The sequence below is a fragment of the Fusarium oxysporum genome, chromosome X (assembly GCF_013085055.1).
Source record: "Fusarium oxysporum Fo47 chromosome X, complete sequence".
NCBI lineage: Eukaryota > Fungi > Ascomycota > Sordariomycetes > Hypocreales > Nectriaceae > Fusarium > Fusarium oxysporum.
In genome coordinates, this window is record NC_072849.1 from 1,054,761 (window position 1) to 1,075,653 (window position 20,893).

A 20,893-nucleotide genomic window follows, 5' to 3' on the forward strand; every position below is an offset into this window, starting at 1 on the left:
TTAAGATAGAAGGCATATATTTTTAGAAGCGGGCCTTTGAGGTTGCATCTCGTTGAAACGTTGCTCAGATGCAAGGGACTGACTGGAAAGTCCGGCACTTGCTATCCGCGATCCTTGATTCAAAGAAAATTCCAATTGAAGGAGAAACTGGATTTCTGTCTCCTTCGGCACCGAAAAGGCCAGTAAAGGCGAAATGCGGCGATCTACTATGCAGTCTGTCTAATCATATCTTGTCCCCAGCTTTAAACTCGTGGCTTAGCATACCTTGGAGATTCTCATTGGTACAAACGGAACGCACGGATGAAATAGCCTATCGTGAAGTCAAAGCGTCGAAGCCTTGCTGGAGATAGCGTCATTTCTTTCGAACAGGAGCCTAAAAGTAAGCTGGTTTCTTGCAGGCAGAAGATATAGCCTGGTCACGTATTGATCAATCGAGGTGCATTGCGAAGGGAGGAGACGAAAAATAACACAGATGGCAAAAGTCATTAAATAACGTTTCAAGCAGAGTTGACTCCAGTCATGAGCACTAGTACAGTTCAAGAAAGGATACATTTCACCCTTCAGGCTGTATTCCAGCCAAAGCCTTTGGTTTGGTTTTCTGATGTTAAATTCACTCGATCAGGCGCAGATGGCCAGTGCTGGTGCTGACCGTCGAGGAAGACAAGATGGGGAACTGTTGAGAAGATTGAAGCACTGAAATCCGACTGGGAAGGTTTTAGAAACATGAATGATGGACACTGCCTTGACGTGAATAAAAGCTTTTGTTCGAAGTGTAACTATAAGAACAAACTTGTTTCTCAACATATCAGCTTGGTCGTAAGCTCAAGTAAACAATTTGGACAAATTAATGCAAGAGAAGCAAACTGGACCTTTTATTGAATGGCTTAGGGAAATTGGGAGGAGGAGTGTACAAAGAAATAGTAACACGGACATGCTGGCTAGCCTCAATACGCATAGATTGCAACATGTTCAAAGAATGCATCTTAGTTGTAAAGACTCTAAATATGGCTGGGAGGCTCTGGTTCGATGGGCTAAGGTACAAATGTCCGAGGCAAAACGAGGTAGATTCTGTCGGATTTCTAGCCGGCGAGTGACGGAAGCCAGCGAGACAGAAACAAAGTCTGATATATATTTAATGAAAGCAATTTACAGACAACAAATGTATTTTTAGATTAGTTGAAGATATTACTCCATGCGAAAGCAAATGTTGGAATTCTATACTCAACGTGCCGTTGGTTGAGAGACTTTGGCATGGCAATGATCATCATCGGACTATTATGCGCGATTTCTGATCATTATGGACGGAACCCGCCATCCTCATATAGTCTTTGGCTCACACAATGTATCTGTGAGATCACACTAGTCGTGAAGACAGTTGTTGTGGTAGGGTACTTGATCCCGTCAATATCAATTTCGGCGTGCAGCGGGCATACTTAACCGCGCTCTTACCATTGGGGATATTGTGCGGTTAGGACCAATTTCTTCACAACCCCAACTGTGCCTATCGATAACGACTGATGCCACGTTTCTCCATTCGCTTGCTTGGCGAAAACGTCCTGGCTGGCTGCTTCAGGTCCAGCACTGTTAGTTCAGGGCTCGTCGGCCGTTCGATGCAAGGAGCCGGCCAACCCTTGTATCTCGGAGCAAGAATCCGGCTGGCAAGACGAATATTAGGCGTGCTTTTCCCCGATACCCTTGTTCGCTCTCTTAGATTCTCGGATGATGTGAGCGACAAAGAATACTTGTGTTAGTCGCCGCTTCCCCAGAAATCATGCGTCAGCCCCCAAGTCAAAGCGTTAGTGTGGCGAGAGAGTCGGTGTATTGCTGAAAGAAGCATAAATTTTGTTGCTTGAGCCAATATTTGAGGCATTGCCACGCCCGAGATGCAGCCTGAAAGCAGCACATACCATGTCTTGACTCCTTGAGCCAGGCTGGGTCTCACTACACAGTGGCCAAGCAGACAGAGAGGGCTGTGTGTGGCCCATGGTGATTTAGGGCTACAATGGAATGCCACTATACCACGTAGCACGGGAGTAAAATATTCTCGCCAAGAAATAATATCCCTGATCTGTGAATCGTATGGCCTATGGCGCAAATAGCGACTTCCAGATTGCATCCAGACAATCAATCGCTGATCGATGCCATCAACCCGGCTGTTATGACATTGGATCAGAACATGTCGTTGATCCTCAACTTCGACATTCACTGTGCCCTTCGCTAGTGGGGAGAGAACTCTTTATTCCGTAGTGGTGTTGTCGATCACTTATCCGCCTGGGAACCAGGAACGGGCCGCAAAGGTGCCGATGGGCTGAGGTGGACTACAGGGGCTCAATGACAAGGGTGGTGTTTTCAACGACCAACACTCGAAGACGAAGCGGAAGTTTCCATATCACGAGAATAGTATCTTATGAACAAGTCAGCTGCCCACCATAAGCCCAAGATGGCATCGACCTCGGTAGCGAGCCATGGCGACTCACGGGGGCGTTTTCGAGAGTTGACAGGGGACAACCAACAGCTTAAACTGGTGATGTGATTTACCAAATAACCAACAAACAAAAATGCAATACCGACAGGGCCCCATTAGAAACACCCGGTTCGTGCAGAATTCTCCGTGGTCTAAGGATTCTACGGCTGATTTGCTTCGGCCTAAAACAAACAAGAGCCGGGCAAGTCGGGGAAATGAGGCTCTCAAGTTACCATATCGTACTAGTTGCCATGGCTTTTTCAACTCCGCATAAATGTTAGTGTTTATTGTGAGGAAGCTCATTCGCACTTGAAACAATAAGGCTTCCACCTTGCCACAGTCTAGGGCTGTATCCATGGCCTGATGACATGGCCGTTGACCAACCATCCCAGGTCTTGCAACGTGCAGTGAAGTACGCGTTGGCTAAATGCTTCTCCACGGTGTATATCATGGGGGCGATATCTTCTCATTGGCTTCCTTCTCTCTCATAAGTCTTACTGTGTTACACTGGTGCAAAGTTTCAGGATTCCAGTTATACGAACACTGCGAATCGATTCACGGTCCATCGAGCATCATGATATTAATGGCCACATTATTGGAGCGGACATCAGCTGAGGGTTCTCTTTATACTGGATAATATCGATCGGAGCTTTCCTCTTATAGAAATATGAGTGCTGGTATAGAGGAACCTACGAAAGGTTGAGTCCACGGATGGGTATAAGAAAGTTGCTATCTCCAGAGTAATCGCTCGTACTTCGCTCTCATCTCAAACCCATTCATCATCACAAAATTACACTCCTCTCTTATTCATAATGAAGTTCACCGCTACCCTCTTCGGCCTCTTCGCCGCTCAGGCCCTTGCCGTCAACATGTACTCCGCCCCCAACGCCGCAGCTGAGTGCGGTGCCCTCGGCGTCGCAGAATGGGATCTCGATACCCTTCCCGCCGGCATGGACGTCTCTGAGCTCCGCAAATGCAAGGAGCATCCCCTCTCAGTCAAGATCCACAGCTGCAACCCTGACTCTACGAAGGTCAAGGTCCTTAAGAAGAGAAAATGCACATCTTCAAAGTGGAAGCCAAAGGCTGGCTGCGACAAGCATTGGTGCTGGCAGAACTGCGGCAGTGCCAAGGAGGTCGAATGGGGTTTCTGGTGCTGGTCTACCCACAAAGACGGAAAGGGTGCTTGGATGAGCTGTTCCAATGACAGTGACTGTCCTACTGACGACAAGTTCTGCGGTAAGGGTGACTCCCAGCAGTGTGGTTGCGGCTGCTAAGCTAAACACCCTTACGATGAGTTGTTCTGAGATGGAAACACGGTCACTTGCTCTTGTACTTCTTGGAGGACTTTCATGAGTTGGCTATGTTGGGGCAAAACTTGAAATATATAGCCTAGCTCGGTTGAAGCTTTATATTCTGATAAAACCTCCCCCTTATTCAGCTACAGAAATAGACGCAGACCTTGCTTTTGGGGATTCTATAGTATAATCAATGTCCCATTATGTGTTAGCTCTCTGACCGCAATAATGCTGATCTTGACTCATAGCGAGCAGCTCATCCAGAAATGACAATTTACGAGTTGTCATGTCTCCACCTTCAAGTGACTAACAGATAAACCTAATCTCAACAAGAGATATTTTAACACGAGATATTATAATAAAGCAAATGCTAGACATCCTATCAGGAGACCATAGAACTCAGCCTGTTACCAAGCTTTGGAGCATCACTTGAATATGATTCGGTGTAAGAGCTTAAGTCTGATGACACGCAGCGTTCATGATATTTCTCATTGGCATGGAGCAACACAGAGGTTGCATTTCTCCGAAAGGTTATGAAGCAAAAGATATCAGATAAGTTACATTAATCTAAATGGCTGAGATATCGGTAAGGTTTACAGAACCTTAGCAGAGTCTCTCAATTTCGACCATTGTTGATATGGTCGAAGAAATGGCTACATTCTAAAGTCTCCGAGTGGAGGTCACACGAAACCAAGACTTGCTACATTCCTTCTTCAAAATCTTCTTGTATACATAAAATATACTTCAGCATACCAAGCAAAGCTTACACCACCATAGTCTATGTAGCATTGAAGAAACTTGTGTGAACTATGATTACACAAGACCATATGAAGTTCCAGCCCATAACGAGGCAAACAGTGTCTGACCATGAAGTTGCAGCTATTTAGCTGATTGCTGGCCATAGTGTTAAACTTAGGGCGGCTAACACACATGACGAGGACATAATATTCTTTTTCACGATATAAGCTTCTAGCCAAAAAAAAAAAAAAAAAAAAAAAAAAAAAAAAAAAAAAAAACTTCCACGAGATATGAAGGGGCAGGAGTTTAGTAAATGTTCAAAAGGTAATTTCCAAAGAGCTGACGAGATAAATCCATTGTTGGTTCGTGGCTCATCAAGAACTTGACGGCCAGGGGCGGTCTTGACGACTTCCATGTATCGAGACAAAAGAAACTTCCATGCTTTGTTCAGAACCGACGGCTTAGACATGAAAGCGCACATTCGTAGGATTCACACATGAACTTTGCCATAGGTTGAACATGTAAAATGTGATGCAATTATTCCTATTCTATTCAAACTCATCAAGATGTTTCTCGCTCATCATATTCCCCATACTGCCACCGTTTGTGGTTTTCCTCCGCCCACCACCTCGCTATGAAAGCCCCCTCTTCAACCCATTGCGCAACGTCATTGCCAAATCTCCGTGAAACAACATCTGTGAAAGAAGTAAAGTCGAAACTTTGCACAGAGTCGTGCTCCATGGGATCTTCGTCCACGTTGCTTAATCGCCATTCGACATTGTCGATGAGAGGAATGGCAAGATGGCGCTCTGGGTAACGGGCATCTCGGGCAGTTACTACAGCGCGACCAGGATTTACGACAACGAACTGCCAGTTGCCTTGGCCGGTTGTCTCGTTCTTTGTGAGGAGTGGTCGAATTAGGGATTGGCCTTCGTAATTGCGGACAAGGTCGGAAGCCGCTTGTCGGCTGGCGTTGTTTAGTGAGCCTGTCTCGAGGAGAAGATCGAGGATGGTTGGTAGGATTTGGGAGGAATGGACTGCATCGTGAATGTCGAATGCGGGCAGGAGAGGGTGAGATAGCACTAGAGGAACGTGGTCGATGCCGATGCTAGGGTTGTAGTAAGGCGACACGGCGCCATTCTCAGGCATCGAAATGCCATGGTCCCCGACGAAGACAATGAGGGTCTCATTAGCGACACCCTGCTCGTCTAGTAGATCCAAGATCTTGCGTAGCCATCGATCGTCATAGCCTTCTGTATTGAGATAATGCGAAAGCATATCATGGCCATTAGCAACTGGGACGTACTCCTCCCCCTCAGGCAACTTGTAGGCGTGGTGACTTGTCGATGTTATGTGCGACAAGAAAACTCGCTCCTCCTTCTCCTTGGCCTGGACAAACACGTCACGGAAGTAGTCCTCCAGAGGGTCCTCTTCAAAGGCAAAGCCGTTGATTCGTGGTAGTGTCACCGGCCCATGTGTCGCATTCTCAGATCGTAGCCACTCAAGTCCAATGAGATGCTCCTCCGGAAATCCAGTTGCCTCCATCAACTCTTGCTGATTGTTATATCCTAAAGTCGCAGCTGAGTAGAAGTATGACTGCCACTTGAAGTCGCGGAAGGGGCGCGACCCTGCGTCGGTAGCGTTCGACACTTGGTTCAGTGCTTCAAAGATATGAGCCAAGCAAGGCTGGTAGACATGGTGCGCGTAGTCGAGATTGAAGTCGGCTAGCAATGGGCCGATACCGCACAAGGTACCGACCAAGCTCTTAAAGGTAAAGGTGCCGGTGGTATGGGCATTGGTAAAGTGAACGCCGCCCCGCTTGAGCTTGGACCCTTCGTGGTCGAAGCCATCGTCGTAGTCGCCAGTGATATAGTTGGCGGTAGGAGTGAGATTGGCCAATTTCTCATGAGCCTCTTGGGGAATCGTGTTGTTGGGGAATGTTGATGCTAAAAGTTCCCAAATGTTTCCATCCTTCTTGATTGGGAAAACGTCATTTCGTGTGCTTTCGAGGAAGCACAGAACAACATGTCGGATGGGAACGTCTTGCAGCTTGTCCTTCAGTGTGGGAACAAGGTCTTGCCCGAGGTTCGATATCTTCAATGGGTCGACATCAGCATTGTAATGCGGGCGCTTCAAGTGCCAATCCTCAAACCCGGCCAATACTTGATCGTTGGGAAGCCAATCGAATGGCTCGGCCGTCGCGAGCGCAGTGAGGTTGTCCCAGCTATGCTGAATGCCAGTGCCGAAAACACTGGGCAAGTCTTGTAATGTCGGGCCCGAGGAAAAATCCACGAATGGTGACAGTGCTGCAGTATAAGAGAGAAATATGAGGGATCGATCGGAGGGTCGTGCGACGGCCGCGTAAAGGAGCGTGAGCAAGAAGATGGCGGCCAAAGCGAATGGCACGGATCTCAAAGCAGTTCTTAGTCGGAATTGAAACGGGCTCAAGTGCTGGGTCTTTTGTTCTTGGAGGTCGTCGTCGGAACTTTCGTCATCGAAGGATTCGGTCTGGCCCTCGAGATCGGCTTTCGGGACAGGAACGTAGCGATTTTGGCGGGGAAGAATGCGACGAAGGAATTGCCAAGCATTGGCAATCGATCGATGTACAACCTCAGCGACATAGCCATGGATTTTGTAGCAAGGTGTTTTGAGGAGCCAGCTCAATAAGATGTTGGCACAGAGGACACTTGTAAACGCGACGCTGCCCGACAGCATCAACGATTTGGAGGAGGGGTCATTTGGCAGAGAGATGTTGCTGTAATGTATTTCGGAGCCGGCGACGAGGTAGAAGGATATCGAAACGACACTGAGCAGCGCGTTGATGAACATGAATATCGCGGTGAAGACGAGGACGGCGATTTGCGACCGCGTGGGTAGGTTCGTGGACCATTGGTCGAGGAGGAGTCGAATGAGGGTGAGGATGACGACATCTTGTGTAACGAAAGAATAGCCCCATCGATGTAATAGGTTTTGGTGTACAGCGTTGATGTGTGCGTAGATATGTATTATCTTGGCGCCCCAAACTGCGAGGGCTGTGAAGGTGAAGAAGAACTGGCGGTTGGGTACTCGTTTTAGGAGAGCGCGTGCGAGCGCCAAGGCCGCCTGAGACGGTGTCGTATTTTGCATCATGGTTGTTGTCTAAAAAGAGAGGAAGAAGAGAAGAAACACGCTACGAAAAAAAAAAGATGCCACGTTATTGAGCCTCCAAATAAGCTCTCATAGAAAAAAGTCTGTTATTACAGAAAAGCATCGCATGGCAAAAGACACAACAGCAAAGGCAAAAGCTTGAAACAGAGTGCGCCCAGCTGGGACCACGGGCAAGACCGTTATTAAGGGGTTTTCTCACTGCCTGAACTGCCTGTACCTGTACTGGGTGTGGAGGGAGCCTCAGCCTCAGCCCTTTTGCCCTTTGGGGGTCAGCTTCTGCCAGTGCTGACATTTGCATGCGTCTGGCTCCAATCAGGGCTCCCGTCGGTGATCAAAATAGTTACAACGGGTCACTGAAAAGGAGATGACTCGTGTGACTTAGGCTTTTTGCGGCGGCTGGCCCCGGATCTTCGGCACGTACTAGAACGGGCTGAGTGTGCCATTGTCAGCGTCGAGGCGAAGATGGTGCTGGGCGACGTCAATCTAGCCCGAACATAGGGTTCAAGGGATACAGTTTGCATTTCCCATAAATTGCATCCATCACGGCAATCTGAAGGTGCAGCATGGTGATAATTGCGGTCAGATTCAGTCATTGACCGACAAGTTGCACATAGAAATTCGACATTTGAAATGGACCGTCAAGACCCATGCATCAGATTTCACAGATTTCAGAAGATGGATCCCCAAAACACAGGGGTCATTCCAGGGCTGGGTCCGCTAAAGGCAATGGATTTGATTGGCCCTCGCCTCTAATTTCCTCTAAAGCTTAGCTGTAAGGGGCAAAGGGGCTCGGTAACACGGTTCAAAATGCACAATGGCCCCTTCACAGCTGTTGTTGTGGACAGCTTTGCCGATGCAGCTCCAGATTCTGCGAATCATGACATCTAAGACCGCCATTGACAAGCCACGACAATATCATGATTTTTTGGGATATTTGCAGCCAACATTCAGTGGCCGTAACGGGAATGCGCCGAATTGCATGTTGGTAGGTAATACGAGGCACAGTCACTCACAACTGTTTGTGCCCTGTGCATCACTCACTGCATTTGTCGTTTTACGGGCCAGCCAGTGAGTCCAAACACAGCCCCATTTATCGCCAATCAATGTGGAGCAAATCCTGCTGATCTGTGCCCCCTTGCGCAGGGAAAACAACCGGGTTAGTCGCGTGTTAAATTTGGAGGGGCTTGGTCGAGGCTGATGTCCTGCCTCTGATTGGCATGTGTTATGATCTTCAAAGGGGAAGAAAAGTCTAGAAGAGCAGCCATTCTGCCTTGGCTGGCTCGACTCTGCCACCCTCTTCAGCCCTACCCATTTCTTGGAAGTGAAGCCATTTCTGTTAATCGAATTGCAATTGTGAATTTGTGATTTAGCTTCGCACGTGTCACGTCGGGTATTCCTTCAATCAGCAACCGCGTCGATCCGAGAGCATTTAACCTGGCCAATTACGCCACTGCCCAGACCGTCAATTTTCGGTTTTCCTCTGCCGTTTACTTTGGCCCCCAAACAGAAGGATTTGATGCTAGAAGATGATCACCATTCGTTACCAATCTGATAGCTGGAGGATTCAATGCAAAACAGGGTACAGTCTGGAGCTAGGGGCCCGAAGGACGCGGGAAATCCACTAACAGAATTACATCAGCTGTGAAACCCCACTCTCGCAGCCACAAAACATGCATTTTCCATGAAATGAAATGCTATTGAGCATGTCATCCTAACGCTTATTCGAGAAAATATATCGTGAGATTCAGGATTCAATGCTAAAGCTAGACTATTTGAGAACTCACTTGAAAGGACCAATCAATCTCGTCCAAACTGGGAGCTTTTGCGTCATTTTCAAGAACCCGGGATAGGGTAGCCCCTTGACTGCAAGTCAATTACTACGCATTGTGACGAACGAACCCCCCCGCGGAGCCCGAAAACAGTTGTCGGTCACTGGATTTCGGTGTGACCTGTGAAATAATAATATGGCCAGAGCTTAAAGAGTTGATCATTTCATTCAACCATCCTTGTCTGCGTGTTGAGATTTCGTCATCACCCGAAACTTTCTGCAGCTCTTAAACCCGCGGCCTCCGGAGCATGGCCTTTCGTATTATCTGTAATTAGATATGCATCATGCTTGAAAGATTTCGTAACACGGGACGAAATTAGGTTCTTACCTGTGAACTCTATGCGCACGTGGTAATTCTTCTGGCTCAACTTGGAGCTGTTCTGAACTTTCATCTTCTCATGACGACAGCGATTGCGACGAAACCACCTGTAAGCAGCTGATCATGTTATCATGAATTTTCATCTCGTGAGCGACAGAAAACTATGCTACTGAAGCTTGGTAGATTATGATTAACGGCATCATAAGCGGATATACAGTTCTGCTTGCGACGAATCCCCTCCAGATATATTCAGAAGGAGGCGTGCGAGCCATCCTGATTCGTTTCATTTTTATGCCAGATTACATGGCCATTCAACAGTTGTTCTAGATAGATGAGTTCGAGGCTCACATGAGCCATATGCACAAAGGCTACTCCACAGGCCATAAGGTGCCAGCTATTGTAAGCGTGTCAAGCGACGCCCCGGAGATTCTGCTTAACCATCTTCTTCTCGAAGCTGGGTGCAATCATACGAAGCTGGTGTTTTCTCTTTCTACAGTATAGATGTCTTAGGAAACATAGCCTTGGCTGAGAGCTGAAGCTGGCTGAAGATAGGGATCTTGTAGGTAAGTCGCCACGTTCAACTTAATACCCACGAAAAGATGCCATCTGACTGACTCAAGACAATAAGTGTGCTTATCAAAGTGTGGTATCGGAGTTTCGTTCTAGGCTCCATTGGCCGAAATTTATCACATTATTTGCACGTCTTGCAGAGTTGTAAACACCACTACACGCAGTTCGTGGAACCACTGTCCCTTTCGCGATATCGCTAAGCGGCCTAAGGGGCTTTTTGGCCGATTTCTGAGATTCTACTCCGTAAAGCTGGGTATATCTTTGTCACCTAGAAAAAATGACGCAAAAGTACAATGTTTCAATACCATGTATGTCCAAGAATGCCAAGCATCATCCATGACGACGAAAAACAAACAACCAACGGCATCACGGAATAACAATCGGCGCGCTTCGGGCTTTAGCCGGACCCCGCGAAATGCAATACCAACATGTCAGCATGGCTGTCTTCAATGCACCTCATCTCTCCACCAGACGACCATGGAACCCCAGACACAACAGCTGCCCATATCTTTTGAACTTTCTTCAATGTAAGAATATTGTTACCGACTCTTTGAATTGTGCCCACAAGCTGACAATTGATCTAGATCCAGCAAGCCAAAGTTGACTCGCACGAGTGCAAGCAAAGTCAGAACAGGCTGTGTCACCTGCAAAAAACGTCATGTCAAATGTGACGAAGCAAAGCCTCACTGTCGAAATTGTGTGAGGAATAACCGGCAATGTGAAGGTTACGCCATCCCGGACAGAAAGCGGAATAAGGGGCCAGGCCAGTTCCAATGGGATTCGAAACGAGTCACCTGGGCAGCTCCCTTGAAGGCGCAGCTTCATCTTGTTCAGGACTCTCTCGACTTTCGAGACGCTCAGAGTGTTCTCTATTTTGATGAGTTTATACAAGTTGTGCAGAGTCCATGGATCTCCGCTGGGTTCAACAGTGATTTATGGTCCGTGACGTTACCCCAAGTTGCACGTACCAACGATATTGTACGGCATGCCGCGATAGCAATCGGCGCATTGAGCAAATGGCTTGCAAAGTCGGAATATGATTCACTTGGTTCGTTGTTATCGGCGGATAATGAAGCGGCTCGGGAGGACACAGACTATTTGAACGCGGTATCGCACTACTGCCATGCGCTCAAACTACAGAGCCAACAAGTTTCGATACACGACGCTGTATTCCTTTCAGTTCTATTTCTATGTTTCGAGACATTGCGAGGAAATAGGAAAGCTGCCTTGGATCACATCAATCATGGACTGGCAATGTTGCTTGCGCTCTTGACCGATGCAGATTCTGCTCTGATGACCTCGATCGCCCCAAACCCAAAACCGCTCATCGCCGTGGTAGCAGATATCTTCTCCCAACTGCTCCCACAAACAAGACTTATACTACGCGGAAACATCGGCCGTAGCCCCGCTGTACCAAACTTCACCAGAGGCCTGCGCGCCAAGAAGCACACAGTTGAGTCTTTCATGTCCATGGTAAACCAGATACCTCGAGATTACCCACCGACTGAAGAACTTCCGCCTGTTCTTGACAACCTGGACGACTTTGAGAAATATTGGCTGACTGGTCGGAACGCCAAACTTGCTGTTGTTCCTCTCCTCATGGAAGCTGTTCAGAGCACTGGCGTTTTGGTCTCGTCGGATCCTGATATTATCTCCAGAGTTTGGAAGGAAATCACAGCTGATCCACGTATTAAAGAAATCTGTGAAGCCTCCACGAAGGAATTAAGGGCCCTCGAAGCTGCTTTTATGCCTCTCTTCAACCGTGCAATTATGTCGGATGCGAAATCAACGGACTACATCAGAGCTATTCATCTTCGCTTGCATTACCTTGGTACTTGCACCTTCGATGATCTCACGCACTTCTATGATGTTGAGCCTATTCAAGCCAAGACGCCCCTGTTTCGCGAGTTCCTCTCCCTAGCTGAGATCAGTATCCGCATCGCGAAGCGGGATTTGAAGAACCCGGCACAGCAGCTTTCATTACAATGCAACATGGCATCGCATCTCTTTCTCATCGCATTATTCTGTCGCGATGCGCTTCTTCGCGACGAAGCTACATGGTTGCTGAAAGACTACCCTGGTCAAGACGGGATTTGGAACGCCCGCTCGCTGTACCTACTATCTCACAGAAACAAGATCGTGGAGCGGATAAATGCATCCGAAGGCACGGCCATAGAGCAGTGGCACAGGTTACTACGCAGAGAATATCTGTTTGAAGAAGGAGGTGACCGGGTTATTTTCTGCTACTTGGATAAGGATGAGATTACAGGGGAGTGGCAGCTCGTAGAGGAGACGGCCGTAGTGAAGGGAGAGCTTGATGCTATCGAGTGGAAGAGAAGACCGCCTTCAGCAGCTGGCAGACCGTTATTGGGAGATATAATTACCCTCTGGCCTGAGTTGGTGGAATGAGAGAGCAACTTCCAAGCAGGCAATGGGGAACAAGGGGTTGGACTCATGGGATGTAATTAGTGAAGAGACCTGTATAAGCTATATAGACTATGAACATCTGGCTCTTTGCATCATGGTTAAAAGAAGCCTCGATTTATGCGAAGACAATGACCATGCCAATGAAATCTAGTAGAGAAGGAAGAAAAGAGCACAGCACGCTGTTTGTGAGAAGAGAAGTTTACAAAGTATTAATGATAAAGACAGCAAATCAAGCAGATAATAGAAAGATAAAGTGACAGAAGGTTATTGGTCCAGAGCTTGGTTCTGCACCATTTCCCAGTAGATGCCTTGTTTGTTGACCAGCTCAGTATGTGAACCCTTCTCAATAACATTTCCATCATCAAATACAAAGATGACATCTGCATTCTGAATCGTCGAAAGTCGGTGAGCGACAGAGATGACAGTTCGTCCACTGCGAGCTGTGTCGATCGCGGCTGCAACGACCTTCTCAGATTCCGAGTCAAGAGCTGATGTCGCTTCGTCGAGAAGAAGGACCTTCGGATCTCGGATCAAGGCGCGGGCGATTGCGACTCTTTGCTTCTGTCCCCCAGACATAGATACTCCTTTGTGACCCATGTCGGTGTTGTAGCCTTCCGGAAGTGAGACGATGAAGTCGTGGATGAAGGCATCGCGACAGACTTGGTGGATCCTGTCGTCGGTCACAGACTCTGGATTGTCGATTCCGAAGAGTATATTATCGCGAATGGATCCTCTAAACATGGCGGGTTCTTGAGATACGAGAGACAGAAGTTGACGGTAATCGTAGACATTCGTATCCTTGATGTCTTGGCCATTGCACAGGATTGCACCATTACCAGGTTCCAAGTCATAGAAGCGTTCGAGAAGCGAGATAACGGTTGTCTTGCCACAGCCTGATGCTCCGACAAAAGCGGCATACTGGCCCTTCTCAATGGTAAGGTTCAGCCTGTCAAAGACGGGAACGTCTCTCGTGGGGTATTTGAAGGAGACGTCGCGCAACTCAATCTTGACTCCGCCGTCAGTGTCCTTGATACCCTCTCCATGCTTGCCATGTGTCCGTCGATCTGGATGAACAGATTGCCGCACGTCGAGAATACGGTTCGCAGAAGCAGTCACTTGAGCAGCGCTTGGCGCCAGTCCGAACCCTTGACTGCCGGCCTCAGCGCCCTGGATGACAGCCATGAAGCAGACAAAGAACGCCTCCATTGAGTATTCTCCGCTGATAAGGAGACCACCGCCGTACCAGAACAGCAAAGCCTGACATCCGAGGCCGACACTGTCTGCGAAGCCAAAGATCGCTGACGTCCACTGAGCCTTTCGATTGGCCGCCTTCACATGCCCATCCAAGAGATCGCGATACCGGCTGTTGATCGAGTCCTCCATGGTAAGCGAAGACACTGTTCTAATAGCCTCGATCGCTTCGGTCGCAAATGCGGAGCTTTCTTGGAAGACCGCGGCATTCATCTTGTCGAAGTGAACTTCATGCTTGTACTTCCAGCATCCACCAGCAATCATGAGTGGCAAGGCAACAGACATGGAGATCAAGCCGAGCTTCCAACCGAAGACGAGTGAGATGATGACACAGCCAGTGATGTTGAAGATGGCGGAGAGCATGAGTGCGAGGTTGATGCCAAGAAGTTCCTCCAGCTGTTTTGCGTCACTCGAAACGCGAGAGCTCAGAGATCCATGGGAGTTGTCTTCCTGATCAAAGAAGGAGAGTTGCTGATACAGCATGTCATTGAGGTACTGGGACTTGTACACTCCGCTGACGTAGTATTGAACGCGCAACCCGATCCAGCCCTCACAAAGATACGCAAGACCAACCCCTCCAGCAAGGGCGAACCACATGAAGCCCCAGAACTGGCTCTCACTCTTCAAGTCACTGCCCTGAAGAAGGAAGACCCCGAGGGCTTTCGCGAAGAGCCAAGCTTGGATGGGAGTACCAGCTGCGACGGCCATAGACGAGAGGAGAATACCAAGGAAGTTAGGCCACTTCTGTCTTCGTTCGTACAGTAGCTTTCCGAAACTTTTGAAGAGACCTCGGGGCTTCTTGAAGGCTTCTTCTTGGGTGGAAGTCGCAGTGATATCAGCCAGCTTCGCATCAGGATGATGTTTGTGAGACTCATCATCCGACACAAGAGCGCCCTTCTCTTCCTGATTATCAGCAACCTTAAGAGCCTGCGCTCTGACAAGAGAAGCATAAACTCCATGGGTCTTCGTCATGAGATCCGCATGAGTGCCTTGCTCAACCGCTTTCCCGCTCTGCAGCACGATGATGTTGTCGGCCTTCTTGATGGTAGATAGACGATGTGCGATGGTGATGGTTGTGCGGTTTTGCGTGGCCCTATCGAGGGCAGCTTGGACGATCTTCTCACTCTTCGCATCAATGGCGCTGGTGGCTTCGTCGAGGATGATGATGTTGGGCTTCTTGATGATGCTTCTCGCGATCGCTAGGCGTTGTTTCTGGCCGCCCGACAGCTTTGCGCCGCCGTCACCGACATGCGTATCGTACCCCTATAAACATTGGTCAGGATGGGAAGGTCTGGGAAGGTGAGGAGAGTGAGAAACCTACATCAGGAAGGCGGTTGATGAACTCATCTGCATAAGATTCTTGGCAGGCGTCTCGAACCATCTGACGCCTTTTTTCTTCGGGCTGATCTTGCCATTCGGAGCCGATAAGACCATGTGCGACGTTGTTGAAGATTGTGTCATTGAAGAGGAAAGGTTCCTGTTGCACCAAACCGATATGTGAACGCCACCATTTGAGGTCAAGGTCTTCGAGGTTGTTCCCACCGATGGAAACTGAGCCAGCCAAGGTAGGGCTGATTGCAGGAGCCTCTTCCTCAGACTGCTCATCGGGCTGCTCGCTAGCCTTCTTTTGAGGTTTGGGTTCAACGACTTGGGGCAAGACGTGGTGTTCCTTCAATGAGTACCAACGCTCAAGCAAACCAACAATGGTGCTCTTCCCTGAGCCTGAAGGACCGACTATCGCTGTGTTCTGTCCAGAGTGAACGGAAAAGCTCAGTCCGTCCAGGATACGGACTCCAGGGCGGCTGGGGTACTCAAAGGTTACATCTTCAAAGGCAATGTCATGAGAGGTAATCTCAGGCTTGAGGGAGCCTGAGGAGGGGATGGGGGCATCGATGACAGTGAAGAACTCGCATGCAGCAACCATGGCTTTGCTAACAGCCATGAGAGGAGTGGCGATACGTTCGAGAGAAGTGAGGATCAACATGACGGACATGAGGACGATGACGATGACTCCGGGACTGTCGATGGCGCCGGAGATGTATCGTCGCGTTCCATACCAGAAGGCGAGACCGAAAGTTCCGAAGACTCCAAAGAACTAGATGACTGTTAGTGTCGGATATCCAAGAGGCACCCGGGGACGTACAATCATGCCAAGATGAAGGCCCATGAAGGGCGCCATCTTTTGGCCTTCCTCGATGGCCTTTTCGACCCAGACTCTGTATCTAGCCATCACGCGGGATTGAGCGCCACAGGCTGTGACTAGCCGGATCCCCTGGAGTGCTTCGCTGGCAATAGCAGTACCTTGAGCGTCTGCCTGCCCAGTCGCCGTTTGACCCTTGACGAGAATTGGCATGGAGATGGACAGAATGACCATCATGTAGAGGATCAAAGATGCAGTCACCAAGGTAATGTCCCAACTCCATACGAAGGCGACAATGATAGCCGCCCAGATGGTGCCGTTGAACTCCAAGAATGTGCCCAGTCGCTCTGAGATGCCGACTTGAAGGGTGTTAGACGTCGCAGTGATGGCTGTAGCAGGTGCGCCGGCAGGCATGGAGTCGATGACATGAATAGACTGTGAAAAGAGAGACTGAAGGTAATGAAGACGAATAGCGGAGGATAGTCGGATACCAATCATTCGGAAGCAGTATTTGTTGATAGTGTTGAGTCCCCAGCGCCCCAAGAACAGAGCCATGATGTATAGCGCTTGTCGGTTCAAGATAGATTGAAACTTATTGGTCGGGAAACTAGACGTGTCTCTGAAGTAGTCTGTGAACTGATTGACGAGCTGGCCAAAGATGACGTTCATGAGCGGCATGGTTATTCCAGCGCCAATGGATGCGAACGAGGCAAGGGCGTAGATGAAGAAGTCCCATTTTGTAGCGTAACTGAAGACTCGTATGTAGTCGGCAACTTTTGGTGTTCTTTGGGGTCGTTGGGTATCTTGGGTCGTGGTGGGGGACTTCTCGCCATCGTGCTCGGCGTCGTTAGGGGGTTTGGCGGCGGCGGCCATGATGGAGGAAGGGGGGTAACGTAGTGGCCTGTTGAGAGAAAGGTATTAGCACAGCAGTCGAACACTGTATTGAAGTAGAAAATTGAGGCCGTTACTGTTTTAACGCAGATTTCCACCGCTGGAACCACGGGTATCGAGGTGTCTATGCCAAGCGGTTCACAAGTGCATGCGCTCGCTTGCTAGAAAAGAGTCGATGAAGGATAGACTGCGAAAAAGAGGTGCTAATTGCAGCGCAATAGCGCGAAGAAAGGAAATAAAGTTAAAGATGAGAATGAAATGAGACATAAACCAACGCAAAAATCTAAGGTCATCCTCCGTCAGCGCGTAATATCTTATGTAGCACATCTCGTCCTGAAGAACCCCTGTCTCATCGAGTTCTGCGCATGCTCGTAAAAGACGATTTCCTGTTTGGGACGGTTTACGAGCTCCACTCTTATTTTCGCGACGGTTAAAGTGGGCCCGTATAACTCGTACCGAACTAAATCCTGACATGAGTAACAGTAATCCTCCGTTTGACGTTTCACGCATTTTAGGCATCTCGGGGTCAACAGCTTCCCGATACTGAATCCGTAAACTTCCCGATGTGTAGCTTCTTTTACGACGCGGCTGGTAATAATTGCTGATCGTGGCTAGAATGAGCAAATTCTCTGTAAGCGCGTAGATGTTCGGGTCATCAGGAGACGACGGAAAGCATGAGGCAGGTTTCTAACCAGGATTCAAGAACTAAGTCCTTCTTCACTCACAGAGCTTAGAGAGGGTTTGCTTGTTCAAGGAACGGCCTTGAGTGGCGCAAGTCGAACAAAATCACCAAATCTAGGGATCTTGTTGGTGGAAAGGGTGCTGTATTGCTAAGATCGCTGATCCATACGCTTGTACTCCTCGAGATGGTCAGCAGGACTGATTCTAAGAGGTCCTGAATAATATTCTAACTCTCTTCAATAACCTTGGACGCGACCTCTTGCCGCTCCTTGAAGAGCCTCTTACAGCCGAGATGCCCTCGTACGGTCCAACTCTCCTAAGCTTTGGTGATACCTGCGGGTTGTTGTCTTTCCATCGGGAAGGTGAGCAGCGCCGCACTCATATCCCTAGATATTCAAGTGTACTTCTTCATGGACTATAGCCTAGTTGCAGGCAGCGGCCCCTCGCATGATGAGAGGATGCAATCAGCTCCCGGAACCCAGACATCCGTTTCAACACCGGACCAATCAAATCTTTGTAGGGAAAACGGCAAATGAAATAGAACAACAGCAAATAGAACCCGCTGTCTATGTCGTGAGTGACTCGGGTTTCGAACAAAACAAGGTTGTAGGACAACTCAGTCCGAGGTTCGTGTAGTAGCTCTGTTTGTTGACCACCAGTAGTCTCGAGGCGTCTGACGCATTATTGGACAGAAGAACTCAGTTGGTTCCTCGCCTTCGCTGCGGTGGGCCAAGTGGTAGACCAAACTGCCCCGGTTTGGGGATCGTTACCGCAAGAGCAGTTCAAGCCCAAGTAAAAGGCCAAGCACGAGCCCGCTTCGCGAGTTTGGTAGAATCGTACATCGAGGTGTCTAGGTCTTGAAATGGTGAGAGGCTAGCTCAATATTCTTGATGATATCCACCCGCCTTGATACTCCACGCAGACAAGAGACTCAGTGCGACATGCAGCACGCGTCAATGCGTCCACCGCCCGTGAAGTGACATGGAGGCCGGAGTCTGCCTTGGGCGCTCTGAGCTATTTGCAAAGGCCCTTGCAGCTACCTAGCATCTTATGATTGCGCAAATGCGCTCGGAGAGGAGACAAGGGGTTGCCATCCATGTCGCCATGCTTGTGACCAGTGGTTGCTTGGCGAAAGTAAGTTCTACGCAAATGCGCAAGATCGGTAGGAGTTTAGATCTGTTCGTTGGTCATAGATACTTTAACACGGTGAATATCGTGATTTCTAGGTCGGTTGTATAGGGAGGTTACGCAGCGACGGAGGGAGGGTAAGCCTTATATAATATTACAAGCCTAAGAGGGCTATTTACTACCCCTTCTAAGGGATCAGGCAGTAGTCTATATTATATTAATCTAGAAATACAATAAAAACATAATATATTATATAGAGCTTTTATAAAAGGTTAATTAGATACTATTAGTTTATATTATTAATATAATATATTTTGATTGCTCTCCTGATATATTAGGTCTTAGGAGTCTCAGTAGAACCAGGCATTTGAAGCCGCGCCGCTAGAGACAATCAAAGAGAAGGGAGCATATTCAATCAGGTCCCAGGTGCTTTATGAGTTTGGCATCAAATGGAAGACGGCATCTGCCGTCAGCGTTGCCAGTGCGGGGGCTTCCTTTTCACTCAATGCTCAAGCCAACTTGGATATCTCCAACGGAGTTGGGCCAACCCTTCAGTCTAAGAAAGGCTGGGAGCCCCAGGTCACCTACTCATACCCTGTTTTTACTACCTCTGGCGGAGTCTCGCTCATACCCTATGTCTGCTGGGGTGTCGAGTTCGTTATCGATGTTTACAACCAGGTCAGGCTTAAGCCAGCGATCTCATCGCAGACACTTGTTACAATGCAGTCGAGCTACTCAGACGAGCCCCAGGGCCAGTGCTCGGCTAACAAGCTGGCCGTAAGCACCTGCATGTCTACCAAGAGTATGATGAAACTTCGTAATGGCGTCTACGATACATTGTATAGTGGCTCCAGTCGCGCATTGAATCAATGTTTTGAGGCACCTGATATGATACCGACGGCTGAGGATATTGCCGAGCTGTCTGAGTTTGCCGGCGACTTCTGTACGTCTTATTTGGATTACAGACCGCCTCGCACCACCTCTATCTCGACTGCCACATCGACAAGCGGGTCAACCGCGACTACCGAATATGTAACCAGCTGGGTTCCAGCTACAGCACAATAGACTGCTCGAGCAGCAAGTTGTTGTGTGGCCGTGGCGTCGCGCCTTTTCAATCCCGAGTGATCAAAGGTAGCGGTCCGTTCAATGGTGATGATAGTTCTTGCGTTCCACTGAGGCCAACCGGTCCGATCAGAATAGCTAGTTATGGTAATAACAACATATACGCCAGGGCTGGTACAGGACTGGAATAGCAAGAAGATCTCATTTGCTTGTAAGCAGATCGCCACTGGGACGGAGACGGTGACGCAGCCGGTGACTACGACGATTGGTGTTGGAACAGCCACCGTCACGGCCACGACAACGGTTGCCAGACCCGGCGAAGACGTAAAGTTCTACACTGAGGATCCGTATCAATACAGATATATTGGTGCTGGACCTGTGGGCAATACCTGGACAGCTGGAGCATGTTCCTCGCCATCTGAAAAATTGGGTAAGTGCTTCAAAATCAGAATTAAAGGCCCCAAATGGACTGATGGGCAGTATCTAAAATACAACTCAAACGATCCCGACTCGCTCATTTCAGGTAACGGGGGATACCATTCCCTTGTCCTAGACACATGGTACCTGTCAGAAACGGGTCGCTTGATCACACAAAACCCTTATGCTCGGGGTGGCTTTGTCGCCGCTGTCCGAAACTCGAACAAGATCATCTTTGGCACTCCTGGTAGCAACCCCAACCCAGATGGCGCTGAAGCCCTCTACTGCCAAAAGGACCCCAATAACGTCTGCTCTGGCGTGCTTTCGTGTAGCACGGATACCAGAAATGGTCTTTCATTCACTCCGTTGCGGTATAACTGGTGGCTCCCGTGGGGCGACGTCCGATTCTATGATGACTTTAGGCCTCAGCTCGGCGACAGGACTCCAGGCAGCGAGATGGCGACATTTACTTGGAAAGCGGTTTCCTGTGCATGTTTATGAGACACGTATATAGAGGTTTGTCTCTATTGCTTAT

General features: G+C 48.8%; 5 protein-coding genes across 5 annotated transcripts; 3 read left to right on the forward strand and 2 right to left on the reverse strand.

The window, feature by feature from the left end:
* Window positions 1–3,276: 3,276 nt before the first annotated feature.
* Window positions 3,277–3,738, forward strand: FOBCDRAFT_280210 (uncharacterized protein; the record flags this gene model as incomplete). Its single annotated transcript, XM_031191273.2, has 1 exon — window positions 3,277–3,738. The coding sequence occupies one exon, from the start codon at window positions 3,277–3,279 to the stop codon at window positions 3,736–3,738; it is 462 nt and encodes a 153-aa protein (XP_031032504.2).
* Window positions 3,739–5,010: 1,272 nt separating this feature from the next.
* On the reverse strand, window positions 5,011–7,877 carry FOBCDRAFT_232440 (alkaline-phosphatase-like protein). Its single transcript, XM_031191274.3, has one exon. The coding sequence runs from the start codon at window positions 7,624–7,626 to the stop codon at window positions 5,059–5,061; it is 2,568 nt and encodes an 855-aa protein (XP_031032505.2). The 5' UTR covers window positions 7,627–7,877; the 3' UTR covers window positions 5,011–5,058.
* A 2,790-nt stretch (window positions 7,878–10,667) lies between these two features.
* FOBCDRAFT_285315 (uncharacterized protein) lies at window positions 10,668–12,911 on the forward strand (the record flags this gene model as incomplete). The annotated part of the gene is made up of 2 exons (XM_054707132.2): window positions 10,668–10,888; window positions 10,946–12,911. The coding sequence occupies 2 exons, from the start codon at window positions 10,668–10,670 to the stop codon at window positions 12,768–12,770; spliced, it is 2,046 nt and encodes a 681-aa protein (XP_054563107.2). The 3' UTR covers window positions 12,771–12,911.
* FOBCDRAFT_285319 (P-loop containing nucleoside triphosphate hydrolase protein) lies at window positions 12,912–17,063 on the reverse strand. Its single transcript, XM_031191279.3, has 3 exons — window positions 16,183–17,063; window positions 15,361–16,134; window positions 12,912–15,302 (listed from the first exon to the last, which is right to left on the reverse strand). The coding sequence occupies exons 1-3, from the start codon at window positions 17,050–17,052 to the stop codon at window positions 13,053–13,055; spliced, it is 3,894 nt and encodes a 1,297-aa protein (XP_031032510.2). The 5' UTR covers window positions 17,053–17,063; the 3' UTR covers window positions 12,912–13,052.
* A 1,792-nt stretch (window positions 17,064–18,855) lies between these two features.
* Window positions 18,856–20,859, forward strand: FOBCDRAFT_280214 (uncharacterized protein; the record flags this gene model as incomplete). Its single annotated transcript, XM_059611574.1, has 3 exons — window positions 18,856–18,885; window positions 19,237–19,822; window positions 20,111–20,859. The coding sequence occupies 3 exons, from the start codon at window positions 18,856–18,858 to the stop codon at window positions 20,857–20,859; spliced, it is 1,365 nt and encodes a 454-aa protein (XP_059465995.1).
* Window positions 20,860–20,893: the final 34 nt, after the last annotated feature.

Coding starts and splice junctions, on each gene's coding strand:
- FOBCDRAFT_232440 (XM_031191274.3), bottom strand. CDS start 7,626: ATGATGCAAAATACGACACCGTCTCAGGCGGCCTTGGCGCTCGCACGC.
- FOBCDRAFT_285319 (XM_031191279.3), bottom strand. CDS start 17,052: ATGGCCGCCGCCGCCAAACCCCCTAACGACGCCGAGCACGATGGCGAG. Junction 16,135..16,182: donor GCCTTCATCTTGGCATGATT/GTACGTCCCCGG, acceptor ACAGTCATCTAG/TTCTTTGGAGTCTTCGGAAC. Junction 15,303..15,360: donor TCATCAACCGCCTTCCTGAT/GTAGGTTTCTCA, acceptor CAATGTTTATAG/GGGTACGATACGCATGTCGG.